General features: G+C 40.7%; 2 protein-coding genes across 2 annotated transcripts in view; one reads left to right on the top strand and one right to left on the bottom strand.

The window, feature by feature from the left end:
* SELENOF (selenoprotein F) overlaps positions 1–5,546 on the bottom strand; it is a 30,576-nt gene extending 25,030 nt beyond the window's left edge. Inside the window, 2 exon segments of the mRNA NM_001199765.1 lie at positions 2,293–2,460; positions 5,457–5,546. Of these exon segments, the coding sequence (NP_001186694.1) occupies positions 2,293–2,460; positions 5,457–5,525 (237 nt within the window). The 5' untranslated portion in view covers positions 5,526–5,546.
* A 626-nt stretch (positions 5,547–6,172) lies between these two features.
* The window catches only part of HS2ST1 (heparan sulfate 2-O-sulfotransferase 1), a 77,831-nt gene continuing 66,417 nt past the window's right edge, over positions 6,173–17,586 (top strand). The window contains exon 1 of the mRNA XM_030279119.4: positions 6,173–6,505. Within this exon, the coding sequence (XP_030134979.1) occupies positions 6,382–6,505 (124 nt within the window). The 5' untranslated portion in view covers positions 6,173–6,381. The remainder of the gene's footprint in view (positions 6,506–17,586) is intronic.

The raw sequence follows: 17,586 nt of genomic DNA on the forward strand, positions 1-17,586 counted from the left end.
CAAACACTAATTTTCCATTGGCTAGTCTTCAAGAGAAGTTACTGAGTACGAGTTGAAAAAAAATGTAAAACCTCCCAGCAATCAACAAATATGAACTAAACATTTCCAAACAGTAGTACCAGTATAAAAAAATTCCACTTCCTGGAACAGCATTCATAAGAAAATTAGAAATGATGCTACAATAAATCATAATGTTAGAACAACCCAATATTTCCATTCATGCACACAATATGGAAAGCCTGCATTCAAACTCAGATATAAAATGTATGAAAATACTACCATAATCACTCCTATACTTCAAGCTAATGCTTACCATATTAGCTCCAAATCTCAAATATCATTCATAATACATTTCTTTAGAAATAAGGAAAGATAAAGTAATAATCAAATTCCACATTATTCACATTTACTACAAAGCCCAAGCAGAAAATGAAACTGGATAAAACACAAATAGATTAAAAAACCAACAACTTATGAGATACAATTTCTTGCTTCCTGTGAATATACAAGGAAATTGGGTCCACTATGAAGGAATTTGTCAAACAGCCTTGAGACCCTGTCCAGCTCTGAGCTATTTATTTTACTTCATTGATCATGACTAAAATAGAAAAAGTTTTCAGACTAATAATATTTACAACATGAAGTCCTAACCACAAAATGGCATTTGCTTATCCTTGCACAGAAAGTGTAATTATCCACACAATGAAATCTAGGTCTGATTCAGGAAATTAAGAAGACTACCTATTAATTTAATTTCTGTTATTTGATACAAGTTTTATTAATGTGATGTTTACAGTACAAACTAACTTACATCCTTAAGTATATTCTTGATAAATTAAGACATTTTTCTCACAAGTTACATTGACAGAAATGCAACATAATTCCTCTAGCTTATTTTCCCATCAAAAGACAACAGAAATTGTCCTGCTCCATAAGTTCTTCTGCTACATTTTATGCAGAGGCAAAACTCTAAGAATGTTACCTGAGCAAATTAAAGCATCCTCTCTTTACACAAGGACACAAAGTCTTGCTGCTGCTGCTGCCAGCACAACTGTACCTGAGCAAGCTGGAGACCCTTTCTATTCTGCCACTCCCTGTTTAGTACATTTCCTTAGACTTTATTCTGAAACTTTTTGTGTTATGTATATATACGTACATATTTATATATGTATATATATATACACGTACAATAACTGGAGCTTTCCCCAGAGACAAACTTTCCTTTATAAGGTTCATACATCTAGCAAAGAAAAAGCCTTACATATCAAGTCCCATAAGGATTGTATTGAAATATTACCTTGTTAATGCATAAAACTTAAAGTCTGTCAATGTTAGGAAACTACTAAATAAACTATGAATTCTCTGCCAATCTCAAACATATGCTTCTTGATACTTAATATATTGTACCTAACACTGTAATCAGTAATTTTATTAAAAATTAAAGGCAGGCTTTCTTTTTTAAATATTAGGCTGAATTTAATTGACAGGAAAAACCTGCTAGATTTCATCATTAATTTCATTATGTCAGTTATTTCACTATCTCCTAGCCCTTAAAAATAATTTCAGCACCTCTCATCCCTGAAACCTCTACTTTCTTGATGATTAATTTGTCTTCACTATATTCTAGAACACTCTTAAATTACCACATATTAGAAGACACGTATTCTAAAAATTCTTCATTGATAACATACCTTAAGGAGCACTGATATTTATTTACTACAGATAAAGGAAAGGTTTTGCCTTAAACAGATCGAAGCACAGCATGAGCTCTTTAGACAGATCATTCCCAAAATACCCGGCAGTTCTCAGAGCTGCAGGATGGAATTGAGCAGTCCTGCTCCTATCAGGTCTGTGCCACTCCAGGAGCTGGCCTGGAGGCTGCAGCAGCCTCTTGTTGCCCAGGCCTGAACTCAGCTATCCTGGCCATTGTGCTATGGGTCAGTGACCAAGCAGGAGCTGTCATCAAGCACCACTCTCCTCATCTTCTGCCCTCTTCCAACCCCATGGATCTTCCTTTTAAAAGGAGCTGGATATAGTTCCCAAATATGGTCATGTCACACCAGAGAAGGGCTGCCAAAGAACCAAAGATTCCCTGTTGGTACAGGGCCATTACTTTACAGCAGTATCACAGGTCTGGAAATCTAGACCCTGTAGATTTATATTTGGCTATGAATAAATGCTGCTTTTTCGTCTTGAGATGATAAACCAGATTCTCATGTATTTTTTTAAATGAAAAGTTTCATAAACATGACATGTTAAATTATTCCACAAGGGATTTAGTCCAAAACTCACCTTTCTAGTTTCCAGCTGAGCTTCTTCTTGGCAGCACTCCCTGCAGAACGGATCCAACTGATTCAGATTGAACTGCCCAAGAAGGTTGCAAGAACTGCACAGCAAGTTACTGGAGAAGCCCAGCTCTCTGCAAGCTTCTGATGACAACTGTGCTCCATAAACACTTACCTGAAAGTCAATACAATGTTACACTAAGCATCAATTTATTTTTTTTAAGATGGCTTTAAATCCTGCAATGATTAGAAATAACAAGTTAGTCTCTTGTGACTGTTTTACAGTAATGCCTAAATGGTCAGCCCAAGGGTTCAAAACACCACCCTACTGAGGAGGAGTTACAGTAATGCCTAAATGGTCAGCCCAAGGGTTCAAAACACCACCCTACTGAGGAGGAGGGTCTTGACCTACCAGGGAATTCCAGACACTCATAATATGTACATTTCAAGGTATCAGACCTTCCAAAAATAATTTATATACACTTCTGATAGCTCTACTGCTTTCCTATTGCTAAGTTCAAGTTAAGAAGAAAACCCAAAGGTAATGAATCAGCTGAAATGCACACGGTAACAGCTTTCCAAAGCCTCCTCTTCAAAAAGAATTTCATTAAGTTTTGGATCACTGAAAATTCTCAGGGAAAGTAATGTAACAGCTAAGCTCAGGAAAAACACACCAGGAAGTGATGAAATTAATCAAACTGCTCAAAAAGACATACAGGTAGGATTTTAATTTCATGATTGCATTAATGTTACAGGAAAACTGCATACACTATTAAGTGGACATGCAGATAAAAACCTGCAATTCTGATTTATCAGCAAAACTTTAAAACAGGCCATTCAATTACATGGTTTCTATGCAAAACACCAGTTCTGCTTTTTATGGGCACCAAAATAATGCAACCAATCACAACACTTAAATGATATTTGGGTTTTGTTCTCATAGAATCACTAAGGGTGGAAAAGAGCTCTAAGATCATCACTGAGTCCAATCATTAACCCAGCACTACAGTGTTCAGCCCCAAACCCCATCCCAGGTGCCACATCCATGTGCCTTTTGAACACTTCCAGGGATGGTGATTCCACCACGTCCCTGGGCAGCCCATTCCAGTGCCTGACCACCTTTTCAGTGAAGAAATTATTCCTAATATCCTCTCTAAACCTCCCCTTGTGCAAGCTGAAGCTATCTTCTCTCATCCCATCACTTGCTACCTGGGAGAAGAGGCCGACACCCACCTGGCCACACTCTCCTTTCAGGCACTTGTAGAGACTGTTAAGCTCACCCTGAACCTCCTTTTCTGCCAGATGAGCTCCCCCAACTGCTCCTCACAGAACCTGTGCTCCACACCCTTCCCCAGCTTCACTGTCCTTCTCTGGGCTCACTCCAGCCCCTCAATACCTTTCTTGCAACAAATTCACATTCCCACTTTTTTACACATTGGCTTAAAACCTTCCCTTCCAGCTGCTTGCTTTGGAGGGGAAAAAGTGAGAGAGGAAATAAGGAAGGGAGAGACAGAAGGCGGCCTTCCCAAATGCTTTTCAGTCTGGGTGAAAGACCCCAGGGAAAACCCAGTACATGCAAAGCACCAGAGAAACAATGAACATCACTGTGTTCAGAACTGTGACAGGCACCAGCAAACTCAACTGGATGATGACAGGCCAAGACTCAGAAGAACTATGCTGGGCCAAACAGAAAAGTACAGGAGAAAAACTAAGTTTGTCATTCAGCAAAACAGACTTCTCCTCACATTCACATGCCATCTAATTCATGCAGCACACCCAAGCTAGGTAGAGACAAAACCCATTTCCTCTGCTGAAGTGGCCAGCCTGCAGCTGAAGGAAAGACATGTCACTTGTGTGACAGAAAACATTATGGATTGAGGATTGGTAGAAAATGTATTAGGTGCCTCATTATTCTATTTCTCTGTATGTACTAAAAAAGTCAGAGTTAAAGCATGAACAGAGAAGTATAAAACACAAAAAAGCTACTCTGAAATCACTATTTTATCAGGAAAAAAGCTATTTTTCTTCTTCCTACATGGCACTGTATGACAACGGAACCCTGTTCTACTGGAATAATTTAACCTTTTTTAAGGATTTTTACTAAGGTAATTAGTTTTCAAAGTATTGAGTATTTACCTTTTTTCAAGTATTTGTTTTCTGAGGAATACTGGCAATAAGAAAGACAACAATGACACAGTAGTATAAAAAGCCCCCAAGGAGCATTCTGAACCCTGCTGAAGCTACATTTTAATTATGGCTCACTTGTTAAATTAATGATGCCAATAACTAAAACCATTTTCTTGCACCTTGCTGCTTGCCATCCGCCCCTTTGATGTTTTACCGTCATCTTTTCACTTCAGTGTCACTGCTGCATCTGTTCCTGGAGCAATAACTGGGCTCTGGCACTGTCACTTTGCTTCCAGCGGCCTCTCTGTGACACCTTTGCCCAGCAGACCCCCAAACAACCCATGAATGTAAGGCCAAGAATCTCCTGAGGACTTTTTTTCTGGGTTGTGTGTTTGAGAAAGAACCAACCAAAACACTAACAGTGTATGAAAGCAAGTAAAGGCTCCACTTCATCGAATTCCTCACTCAAGTGGTTTTGGTTACATAGCAAGCTCAAAACACCTTGAGAATAAAAGTACACAGAGGTAAAGGAAAAAATAAACAAAAGAAAGTCTCTATCCCTAATATTTTTACTCAATTTTTAGTATCTTAACTACCACATTTTCAGGAAGCAATAAATCACTAATCATAAGAAATGTCTCCGATTGGGACTGGAAAAAACCCCTCACACTTCAGAAAGCAAATTCCCATCAGAACAAGATCATTTCAGACACTTAGCAAGTGATGCGCCTCATTTCATCAGCGTTTTCTCCTCAAAAGCTTTGGCTCCAAATACATACTACACTGTTTCTTAGCTTTCACACTAAGTAATTTACCGTATTAAAAAAAAAGGCAGCACCAATGCAAACTGTTTTAGGAAGAGGGCAGAAGTAGCGCCCAATTTCCGACATGGAACGCAAAAGAGGCGCCACGGCCGCAGGGGCGGGAGGAGGCGCGCCCCGGGCCGCGTCTTACACCGCCTTCCCCACCCTCACCCCCGCTCTTTCTCGCAGGAGCTGCAGCCGCGCTCAGCCCCGAGCGCGACCGCGCCGGCCGGGCTCTCACCGCCTGCAGCCCCAGGAGCCAGCAGAGCCAGCGCCGCCCCAGCGCCCGCAGCTCGGCCGCCGCCGCCATCTCGGTGCCGAGCGCCCCGCCAGCACCGCCGGGCCGCGGAAGGACCTCGCCCACGGCGGGTGACCGACACACCGCCTGATGCGGGAGAGCATAGACTTGCTCCCAGCCCCAGCACTGCAAGCAGAAACTGCTAACCCAGAGTATCTCCTGGAATTCTAGAGCAAAGACATTTTAGTCTGTTCAGAGCAGTGCTTCGTAGCGAGGCTGGAGAAACTACCCTTCCCCAACGCTGGTCGGGCATTGCGGAAACCACCCCGAATAAAGCCCTTTCCCCTTTCTCGGGAACTGCCAACCGGCACCTCGGCCCCAGCCCGGTGACTGACAGCCGGCCCGACCAATAGCATTGTGCATTCCCCACGGGCTGCGGTGTCCGTGCCCAACGAGGAGGGGCGGATGGGCGGGACCGCAAGCCGCGCCTTCCAATCAGGAAGGGACGCATATAGGCGGGACACCGCCCCGCTCCGGCGGCGCAGCGGGGCGGGGGAGGCGGGGCGAGTCCCGCTCCGGGCCAATCGGACAGCGCGAGGGGCGGGGCCGCGGCAGCACCGCCCAATGGCGGGGCCGCGGGGCGGGGCCCGGCGCGGTCCGGCGGCGGCGGCGGCGGGGGCGGGCGCGCGGCCGGGCGTTCGGTTGCCGAGCAGCGCGCGCAGGGCGGGCGGGGCGGGGGCCGGGCCGGGCGCGCTGCGGGCCGCGCGCGGCGATGTGAGAGCGGCGGCGCCGGGCCCTGTGCGCGCCCCCGGCCGCGCTCCCTCCGTCCCTGCTCGGCCGCGCCGTCGCCGCGGCTTCCGCCGGCCCTCGCGGGCCGGGCCCCGCGTTATGTCGTGATCCCGGGCGGGCGGCGCTGCTGCTGCTGCTCATGGGGCTGCTCAGGATTATGCTGCCGCCCAAGTTGCAGCTGCTGGCGGTGCTGGTGTTCGGGGTGGCCGTGCTGTTCCTGGAGAACCAGATCCAGAAGCTGGAGGAGTCCCGCGGCAAGCTGGGTGAGCGGCGGCGGGCGGGGCGCGGGGGGCGGCAGCGCCCCGGGGCTGCGGGAGCCGGGCCGGGCCGGGGCAACCCCGGCGGGCGCTGCCGCCCCGGCTCCGGGCGCTGCCGTGCCCCAGCGCCGCGGGACCGGGTCGGGGCGGGCCGGCTGCTCTGCAGCAGGGGCTGTCCGCGGCAGCCTTGGCCTCTGTGTGCATCTGTTCGTTCTGGGAGGTCGAGGCTGGGAGGACAAACGTGTCTCCCGTGTCCGAAGGGGCTCTGGCAGAGCCGCGGTGCCCGCGGCCGTGGGCAGCGGCGGCCGGCCCTGCCGGTGCCTCCTCAGGCACCTGGCGAGGGAGGGGAGCAGCAGCCGCCGTGCCCGAACCGGGGCTGGTGCTGCTGCTGCTGCAGCCAATTACCATCTTCTTCACATCTGATTCCTAATTCAGACTTTTTACTAGCGCTTGGCACTGTAATGGAAAGCACGGTGTAAAGAAAAGAAAGCTAAAGATTTTGCTCTTAATGACAAATGGGTAATTTGTTTACCACTCATTTAATGTAGGATGTTATTTTCTGCATTTACTGAGTGTAGTTAGTGATTTCCTAGACTGTCACTGAGCTGTGCTAAAGTGAATAGCGGTGAACTAGAAATCTCTTGTGTAAAATTTCTTCTACTTTTCCTGCCTAAAAGGATATTTTTAGAGTCATGTCTGCCTAATCGGTAATATTTTACTACTTTTTCTCTTGTATATAAGGCTGCAGAACTTGTAAAGATTTTACATTGCTTAATTAAGGGTCTCCTGGATGTGAAAAAACACCATTCTCAACCTAATTTGTGGTGCCCGGGAGCTGTGAAAACAGAGCACTGAGACTTCTGGTGTATACAAGATAAGGCACTGGTTTGCAAACATTGTGGATTTGCTTTCTCCTATTATTTAACTATACTAAAATATTTACATTATGAACAGTAGTTAATAGAGTAAATTGAAGTTTGTAGGAAGAAAAGTGCACAATGTGTTCCTTCTGGTGTTAACAGTAGAAGTGGATTTGAGTGACATGGGAAGTTTAATAATGAGTTTTTAACAGGGTCCACATAACTTAATGTTGAACTGTATGAATGCCATTGGGATTTTACTTCACAGCATTTCTTTTCCTCTCCACTCTCTCTGAACTGTGTATTAGTGATTAGGACCCTGGAAGTTGCAGTGGTTGCCTGAGGTGAGGGAGGCCCTTACTCTGCATACTTTTCGATTGGAAGTTCTTACCAATTATAATTGAGGCATTTTTTTGCAGGGTCTCAATAACTGTAAACAAACATTTGAAGAAGAAAATTAAGGAAATTGGAAGGTAAAGCAAGCAAGTGTTGCCACAGTGCTGAAGGTTCAGTGGTACTTTGTATAAATCTGCTTTAAAGTGGTTCATAGCCATGGCTTCAATGTTTCTGTTGCTGACTGTGTGTTACTTTAGGGAAATCTCTTGGCATGAAAAGAATAACATAATGTGTGTGAGAATAAAGAATTTTGCTGGTAAAACTTCGTCCTCCCTAATATATATGTGATGGACATGTTTAACTTACATATTTAGAGGATTAAAATACTCAAACTGCTTTGGGACAAGAATCTAATCTGTTTTTTTCTTGAGGAGAAAGGAAAACTATTGTGAAGTTTCTTAAAAGTAAGATGGAAAGATTTGCTTTGTGTGCAACTTACTGGTGGTTCTCCAAAACCTGTGGAAGAACGGGGAAAGGAACTTTCTACAGCAGCTTTGAACTCAGATTCCAGTTTTTAGTATGAGAGTATGCTTGTTAAAAAGCTTCTCACTGTCTGAATGTCTCCCTTATCACATGTCTGGTATGTATTTTATGACTAGCAAATATTAAGATTTCATTATGGCTGTTTTTTACTATCATGATTGATTAGATTTCTCCTGAGCTGCATTATGGAAAATGTTTTTTTCCAGATCAACATATTTAATTGGCCTAATGCACTTGAATGGCAATTTTCCTCCCTGCCTCCTAAAAGAATGGTGTGGGTATGTGTGGAGTGATACTATGATTTGAGGGTAAGGACAAAGTAGCTCTTTCAGTTGTGATTCAGGGGGTGCTTTATGTCAGAAATCTTGTTACATGGTGTTTGGGGACTGGGTTTTGAGCTATGCCATGTGTTTACATTGATATATCATATGATAAACCGTCATCTTGGAAAGTTCTTGTAAGAGTTAGGCATTGGCTAGGAAAACCAATTACTTCAGATTTGATAGGAAAATAATTGTGCAGTCTTATTAGCAGTTCTAAAAATGTTCAACTGTACTTTCAGACAGAAAGGGCTTTATCCAAATCCTTCACATATGAGCAACTCCAAATTCTGTAGTGAACAGTTGGGGGCCTTAATTTCAGTTTAATAACTTAAAATATCTTGCCTATAAAGTGAAATTGGAGCATGTTTCAGGGTGAAAAAAGAATAGGAACCACTTTTTTTTTTTCTCTAAGACTTTATATGGGTAAGCTTGGTCACCCTGGCAGGCTTCTTAGTTGAGAAGAGGAGGACATATAAGCAAATGACCATCACAAATGCTGCTGCTTTTTGTTGACAAAATTGCTATGATCCTTTGAAAGGGTATTTATGAACCTATGGGCTTTTTCATATGAAAAAGGACTTCCTAATTAAAGAAGGTAAATCAAAATATTAGCTTCTTTGCAGCTCTGTACAAGCAGTTTATAGTGTTGAGATCACAAGCAGAATGTGAACAATTTGAAATATGTTTTTTGTGAGATTTCTACCTACAGCTATTAATCTTTCATATTATTTTCTAGTTTACGTGATAAATTGGCATGCTCTCCAGACTAAGCTGTCCCTAATTGCCAGTGAGAACTTCAATGTTTTTATTTAAGCCTGGTGTAGGTATGTGCCCTAGCTCTAGAATGCACAGCCCTAATAGAGAATATTGCACATGAAAGGTAAATGTTGAGGTTTAACTGATGTTCGTGGAACAGAAGAACAGAAGTAATGTCTGGCTGCCCCTTTTGGGTTTTGGAGTGCAGCTCTGCCTTTGGTATAAACTGACCTAGCATTTGACATGTTTAATGTGTACCATGCCATCTCCTGCATTGTCATTAGTATTTATGGTGAGTTGGATCAAAAAAATGATTCAGCTGGATGTAATCCATCTTTTCTTCCCTCCACAAGATTTTGTAATCTATTGGTGGGGAGGAGGAAGAGCTAAGTTCTTATGTGTTCTAGTTCTTCTGTTTAAATAATAGTGTTTTACAGCACCAAGCAGTAGATGCACTTCAGGTTTGGCCAGGGAAGTGGGAGAAGACAGTGTCTCATTTGAGGATTGAAGTCTGTAGGGCTGATGAGAGAAGGTGAGGATAGGAGATGGAGAAGGATTGCTCTTTGGGGGGGAAATGAAACAATAATGCTGCTTTCTAGCACTTTAGTGATGTTTCCATATTGCATTGGAAAAAGGCTTTGTCTGATATACTATAACAGGGAAAGCAAGGATTGAACCTGCTTCAGATCATGTTGAAAAAATTGAAAAACTTCATAGCTGTAATGTGAGAGTGTTTCTTCTGTTAAGTGATGAACAAAATAATGGCTCATATCTGTTAATTCAGCATCTTGAATCCAGAGTATAGAAGTCTGTCATTTAAAGAAATCCATAATATTTTACTTTTTCCTTTTTTTTTGTTTAAAAATACTTAAATAGTTTGAAAGGCTAAGGCTCTTTTCATTTGCCCACGTAGGAAAATTTATTTATGATTTATTGACAGATTTAAAAAAAAATTAAGGCAGTTTCCTACTACCCTTGCTGGGGTAGTATCTTTCTAAGCACTGTGTGCCTAATAAACCACTATTCCCTTGAAGTTAAAGGATTTAACTTCCCAATGGTTAAGTCTTATGCTTTATGGACATAAAAGACTTTGGGATGATGAAATGATAGGCGCTTCATGTTTCCTTTATTTAGAAGTAAAAAATCTGTTGGTAGGCCTGCCTTTTGCATGTTGTTGAGAAATCCCTCAGAAAATGTATTAAGTTGCCTGTTCTAGTATAGCACACAGGGTTCCTTAGCATATTGTTATTTTTGTAATTGAGCATTTATAAAGAGGGACATCGAACATTATAAAGAGGAGTTTGTGATTGTTGGCAGGTCTGGCCACACACAGCTATGCAAATAATTTCCTAGATTTTTTTCCTAAATATTGCCCTGTTACACAGTAGTTATTATTTGCTGCTGAGTAGCCCAAGGCATTGCTTCAGAAGCTGTTTTATTGTATACTGGGTTTCCTGAAAAAAGAATTGTAATGCTGCTTCTTTAGTCTATCCCCATCCAGTGGAACTTTCTTCCACTTTGTCTTGCTGGTTTTATCACACTTTTTGACTTGGTTCCCTCTTACTGTTCCCTTTCACCATGCCTCTGGTTGTCCCAGGCGGTCTCAGAATAAATTTTAAACTACTCTCATACTACAACTGTACTTCCCATTGAAAACTGTGTTATTGAACAATTGCATAAATGTTGTTCTGCTTTTTATTTATGTTGTTGTTTGTGGTTTTTATATTTCTTTACAGCTTTTTGGGGAATAAATGTTGCAGCTGTTGGTGTTCTCTTTTTTGTGAAATTGGTAATGTCTGAACTTTCACTAATACAGAACTGTGCACATTCCCAAGCACACATCAAGGCAGCTCAGACTTGCTGATGGGGTCTGTGACTTGATCTCACCACTGTTTGCAGGTACGCCAGCAGCCAGTTCCAACAGCGGCAATAAGAGGCATAACTTTCTAAAATATCTTTCCCCGTCTGAAAGACTGCATGTGAGGAACTACAATATTGTTGGACCTACTTTGCAGGCATTGTGCTTTTAGTGAAGTAACTTGGAAAATTTGTGATCTGGCAGGGGGATATTTTGTTAGAGGTATTTTGAGGGCAATTGTGAAAGATTAAGTGGATTTGAGAAAACAGATAAAGCACCTCCAGTCCCTCCAGCTATGGGCAGTGGATGAAATAATCATCAGGTAAGGCACTCTATCTTTCTGGGTTCTCCATTGGAAAAGGTCAGATTTGAGCCAGTACATAGCTATGTTACTTAGTAAGGCACAAATTTAAGTTGAAGAGCACACAAAACTACAGTACAATTCTCCATGGAAATCCTGGAAAAGAGACATATTTGCAGTCACCTCTTTAGGACAGAAAAGGCTTGTGGGACAGTCAAAGGAATGTGAGTACTTTGTTCTTCATTGTGAATTAATGCAGTAATAAAAATTGGTAAGGATAGCTCAGCTGTGAGTTCAAGGCTGACAACTTCAGGAGAAAGTGTTCAAAGGAGTTCTGCATGCTGTTCTTCCATATCATTGTTTTTTTACTTAGGAAGATAGACTGGGTTATTTTAATAATGAAATACCTGTCAGGCTTTTCTACTGTGCTTAGCACTCTAAAAGGAAAAGTGGTAATAAGACTGGAAATAAGAAAAAAACTACATTTGATGCCTTTATTTACTCTGTTTGAAAGCAACTAAAACAATAGCATTATGGCATAATAGCATGCCAGTGCTCACTTTGTTTTTCTTGTCTATTTTTTCCTCATGAGCATGGCAAAAGTAAGCAAAGTTTTCATATCTGCAATATACCTCTGAAATCCAATAGTTGGAAGTTTCTGTCTTTTCCTTAGCTCTCACTGGAGGCTAGTATGTATATACTACCTGTCCAAAAGAGGCCTTGTGAACTATGTAGATCTTGGATTTACTATAACAGATGAAACCATTGCTTTCCAGTTTATCATGGTTGCCAAGGGAAGTTGAGGATGCCCCATCCCTCGGAGTATTTAAGGACAGGTTCAGTGCCTCTCTGAGCAACCTGCTCTGGTGAAAGGTGTCCCTGCCCATGGTGGGGATGTTGCAACTAAATGGTCTTTGAAGTCCCTTCCAACCCAAGCCATTCTGTGGTTCTGTACACATGTGAAGTGAAAGAAATTGTAGAAATTTTTTTTCTTCCGTATTTCAGAAAACTGACATATTTGAAGCTGAATTTTTTTTTCTTTGCGTAGCTTTGTATTGCCCCTGGCTATTTAAGTTAGGGATATTTGAGCAGTTCATGAAGAAGTAATTTCCATATCTACTGACTGGCAACCATGAGTCACTCACTGCTAGACTTATTCTAGCCAGACTGGTCTTGTCTTGTAATAGTGAACACCTTCTCTCAAGTTCTTGCTTCTCCTTAGGAAATAGATGGTTTTTCCATGTGGAATCTTCCATGTATTACTTCAATGGATCAAAAGACAGTCTTTTTGTGTAACTGTATGCAATCTGTAGTTTTTGTCACTTATCTAAAGTGTATTTAAACCTTGTCAAAGCAGTATTAAACTAGTGGTAAGAGCTTTGCTTGAAATCTGTTTATGTATCTGAAATACTAGCCTGGCAAGCATAATGAGAGTTCCATGCTGCAGAAAAATAGCTGAACTAGTACGTGTATTTGCATTATTTTTTCAACTGGAAATAAAAGATAAAAGACTGAGTGAAAGGACTCCAGTGTTGAGAGAAGTATCTGAAATTTGGCCAGCTGGCTGCAGCCTTTCATAAATATGTACAGACTCTTAGCTGCAGTCTGGGGGATAGGCAGTATCTTTTTCAAACCCTCAGCTTCATGTGGTGCTCAAGCCCATCCATTGTGTTGGATCTCCCGCTCCCCTGAAAACCCGTGGCTCTGTGAAGTTGTGCTCAAAGCCCAGCATCTTGAGAACGGTGGCATTCAGAGAAGTCTTCACCACTTAGGAGAGAAAAGCAAACCTCTTTCCTTGCTGGAATTGGTCCAGCTGGTTCTTTATTCGTCTCCCAGCTCCTCACCACTTGACCTTTTAAGTTCTGGAGAACTCAAGTCCCTCCATTTGGCATTCCTAGCAGTAATTACCTTTATCAGAATAACTTCTAATGCTGATTATCATTGGTATGCTGAGGGACTTCCCTAAAGATGCCAAGTGTCAATACTCATGGACGCATTCCTGTGGCACAGATTTGTATGGCTCTGTGTTGGTAATATGCTGACAATCAGGACATCAGTGTTACTGCAGGATGTGCCTGTGAGTGACACACCACTGAGTGTCTGTTTGTTACCGAGGGATTATTTCACTGCTATAGTTAAACTTCTTATGGCTGTAAATTAAGTGCATATTTTTACCATACAGGTATTGTTTGCAGATGTGTCTGCAGAGAACCCAGCTGCATCAACATGTCTTTTTATTGTCTCTAGTACTCAGCATATTATTGCTGTCCTTACTTTGCAATATCCTTGTGTCATAATGGTTTCAATAACATTCCTGGAATAATAATTATTCGAGTTTTCTGGTACTGATAAAATTAGTGAGTAGCTAGAAGTCCAAGGCAGTGAAAGAATTAATAAGATAATTAAATTACAAGAAGTATTTGGAAAAAACCTTTCCATCACTTTGGCCCCATTTTTGTCTTCCTTCTTCATGTCCACTTTCTATATCTGGTTAGAGATTAAAATGACAGCTGACATCCTTTTTTTTTTTTCATCAGTTTGCTGTTTAATTCTGAATACTGATTTGTGTTGAAACATATGTAAAACTTAAGTGCTGTTTTGATAAAACAGCTTTTGATGATTTTGAAGTGTTTATGCAAACCTTGTGCATAATTGCTGTAAAGCTGTAAAGAGTGTGGGGATGGGTTCTTAGGTTCCTTAAATTAAAATGCATATATTCTCTATTTGCTTCTGTAGTGGCTTTTCTCTCAGACGATCTTATTTTCTTCTTTTTTTTCTAATATGTATAAAAATACATAGGTGAGAAAGAGTATGAAGTATATAAATTTATCATACATATAATCCTATGAAATATAAATATGATCTATGTATATATTCCTCACCCTGATTGTCTGTATTTTCCGATGTTGTAATATAGGATTGATCTTTCTTGCACGGCAGATTGAAAGGCAGTAGCATTTCATTTCACTTTGAAAAAGGTGCAAAAAGGCAAGCAATTGGACAGAGATTATGCTTATGCATCTCGCTTTCTGCAAAATGAAGGGGGAATCCAGTTTAATTTTTTTCCCCCTTGAATCTTTTCCCTGTGTATCTTTCCTCTTTCAGTATTTCTGTTACCTTTTCTTCTGGATATATTGTTTTTGAACATATTGGGATGATTGCATGAATAGCATATCTGTATTTTCATTATTTCCATTTTTTTGCATTAGTTCTATGGAGAGCTTGGGGAGAATGAGAAGTCTCTTTTTGCAAAACATGGAATTTGCAATGGATTTTAATATACAAAGTCTTAATCAACAATTGATTATATTGGAGTTGGTATTGATCATTCATTCTAAGCAAAGGATTTCGCTAATACTAAGAAGGATTTAGAAATTTAGAGTAAAAGTCAAAAGATAGGATGTGAAAATGATAGAATCTTACTCTGACACATTAAATAGATAAAAAATTGCCTTCATAATGAAATAAAGCACTAAGATTTTGGCTCCTTCAGCATTTGAGTGACATGTAAACTGGGGAGAAGATTTTTTTGGATGATGTAATTTGAAAGTTTTTATTCTTTCAAGAAAAGGGCATTAATATTTGCAAAAGCTAAGTCCAGCTGTGTCCTTCCATTGGTTGCAGTAAAACTGAGATCTCCCGGGATTTTATTCCCAAGCTGAAGGACAAGAATCCTATACCCTGTCTCCTGACCAAAACACTCAAGTGCAAGTGTGTGATCGCTTTCTGAAGATGTGGTTTTGTATGTGGCACACAAAATAGCTTGCATGAGGATCTGAATTTTTTGAAACAAAGATAAAATGTTAGGGGTTTTGTATGCTGGTGTTGAGTGAAGTGTTTCATTGGTAAAATCTTACTTCAGCTGCACTCTGTGAGAACTTCAGAGCTAAGGTTTTTCAGCATCTCACTTATCAGTAAACCTTCAGCAGTCTGCACTCTTAAAAACTGTGAAAAGATATTTTCCTGGCAAAATACCTGGAATATAATAATATTCTTGATGACCATAGCACTAAAATGCTTTCCTGTAATCAAATTAGTGCCTTTGGGAATTTTGAATGCCTTCGAGTTTGCCCCTCTTTCCCCCCCCTCAACCTTTTTTTACATTTAAACCAAACAAAAGACCCTTACAAAGCCTTCCTCCTTATCTGAGAATAATTTAGACTGTTTTAATACATTTTTAGTCAGAGTAGCTATTTTGTATTAAGTTTGTTGATTCTGCTAACAAGGCAAGCTTTGAAGATAAGTACCTAATAAATAGTTTGCTGTTTTATGATGAAGTGATTAGATCTTGATGTCCAATTTGATGACTTCAGACTGTGTATAGTGGGATTGGACTGAATGTGTTTTTGAACTCCATTTCACTTTGAAAGATAACATTTCAAGAGTAGATATGTATTTGCTGTTTGAAGACTTCCTGTCATAAAGATGGCCTTTTGGTGTATAAGCATTTAGTAGGAATTGGAATGTTTTGTAAATTTTCTGTCTTTCTTTTTTTATCAAAACAAATATTTTTAAAAAATATTTTTGGGTGTCTCTCCCTTTGCTGTCCACATTATTATCCAATGTGCTAATTGCACTGCTGTTTTCAATTTAAGTGAGGGCAAAACTTGCTTTGGTGTTTTCTCAGAGCTTCTTTAGGTTTAAAGTTAACTTCAACAGGAGTATCTTTAATTTTTTTTTTGATCAAGCTATAAAAAACACCCTATACAACTTCTGGCATATTGCTTGATTTATACCTGTAAACAAGGGCTTACTGTCTGTGTTGAATGTATATGCAGTAGTCTAGTTTGTTTTGGCTAAAAGTGCCAGAATGCCTTACTTTCTAGTTGTGCTAGTAAGATTCATTCTAGTCCTTGAACTGCCCCACAAACGTGCATTCTGAGCCAAAAGCACAGGCTGAATGACCAGAAATACCTGTCTAAGCTTACACTTAAACACACCAGTTTTATGACCTGTCATGTCTGGTACAGTCTTGAATTTTATCTTTGAAACTATTCAATGGCCAAGGCAGCTAGGGTTATGTAGAACCTTCTACACAGAATTCAGTTGGAGCTGCTTTGATTAAAAAAAAATTGCATTTTGAGGGAAGATTTTGGAATGGTTGATGAAGTAAAATTTCTTTTTAGGGGCATAAGAGGGCTGGAGAAGTCATAGAAGAGCTATTGAAGTTAGCAGAGGATGTGTGAAGTGCTCTCTCAGCAGTGTGCCTGGCACTCTGGTGCGAGAGTATAGCCCCAGTGATAGCCAGGGTAGCAACCAGAGCTGTATCCAGCTCCTCCACCAGCAGGAATCGGAGTTTGGAGCATGAAGTTAAAGGACTCTTGATGTCAGTATCTGTGAGCTGCCCACAGTCTTTCTGATCCCAACAAAAAGCCAGTGAGTATTGGGGAATATGCTTATTTTCAAGGCTGGCTTCACTAGTTTAACACTCAAAATGCACTTGCTTCTGATTCCTATTGCTTTGTCATTTACCCTCTACAATACCATTAAACCTTTCTTTCTTTTCTGATATGAAAAATCAGCATAAAACTGAGGTGTTGGTTTAGCACAAAGAAATGATAAATCAAACAGCAAAACATTTAAATGTATCCTCTTCTGGTTTTCCTGTTTGTGCTTTCTAAACCATACTTTGAAAAATATGGTCTCACCGACATGCTTTTGGGGCCATTTTTCTAAACATTTGTGGTTGCTGGAGCAACCCAAAGCATTGTTTCTACTGATTTTTATGTGCCTACTTAAGTGTGATTGCATAGTGCAGATGGCAAGGCAGTCTTAGTAAGAGAATTAAGAAAGAGAAATAAATTATAAATTATTCACATATCAAGTTTAAAGGAAAAAAAGTGTGTGAAGGAAGAATGATGATATTGAAATTAAAGCAAGATTTTATTCCTTGTTTTAATCCATAATGAAAAGCCATTGGAAACTGAGTGACTAAGGAGATTTAGTGGTGATTTTGTGGAGGTTTTCAATATGTGCACGCTTTGGGGATGGAAGCCTGTGTCAAGGTTGCAGTTGAAAACACATACTAAGTGAGTAATGATATGTAATAAATTTCTTAAACTGGTGCTATAAAATATTCATACAAGATAGTTGTTTTGATGGAAATGATG

The sequence above is a fragment of the Taeniopygia guttata genome, chromosome 8 (genome assembly GCF_048771995.1).
Source record: "Taeniopygia guttata chromosome 8, bTaeGut7.mat, whole genome shotgun sequence".
NCBI classification, from domain to species: Eukaryota; Metazoa; Chordata; class Aves; order Passeriformes; family Estrildidae; genus Taeniopygia; species Taeniopygia guttata.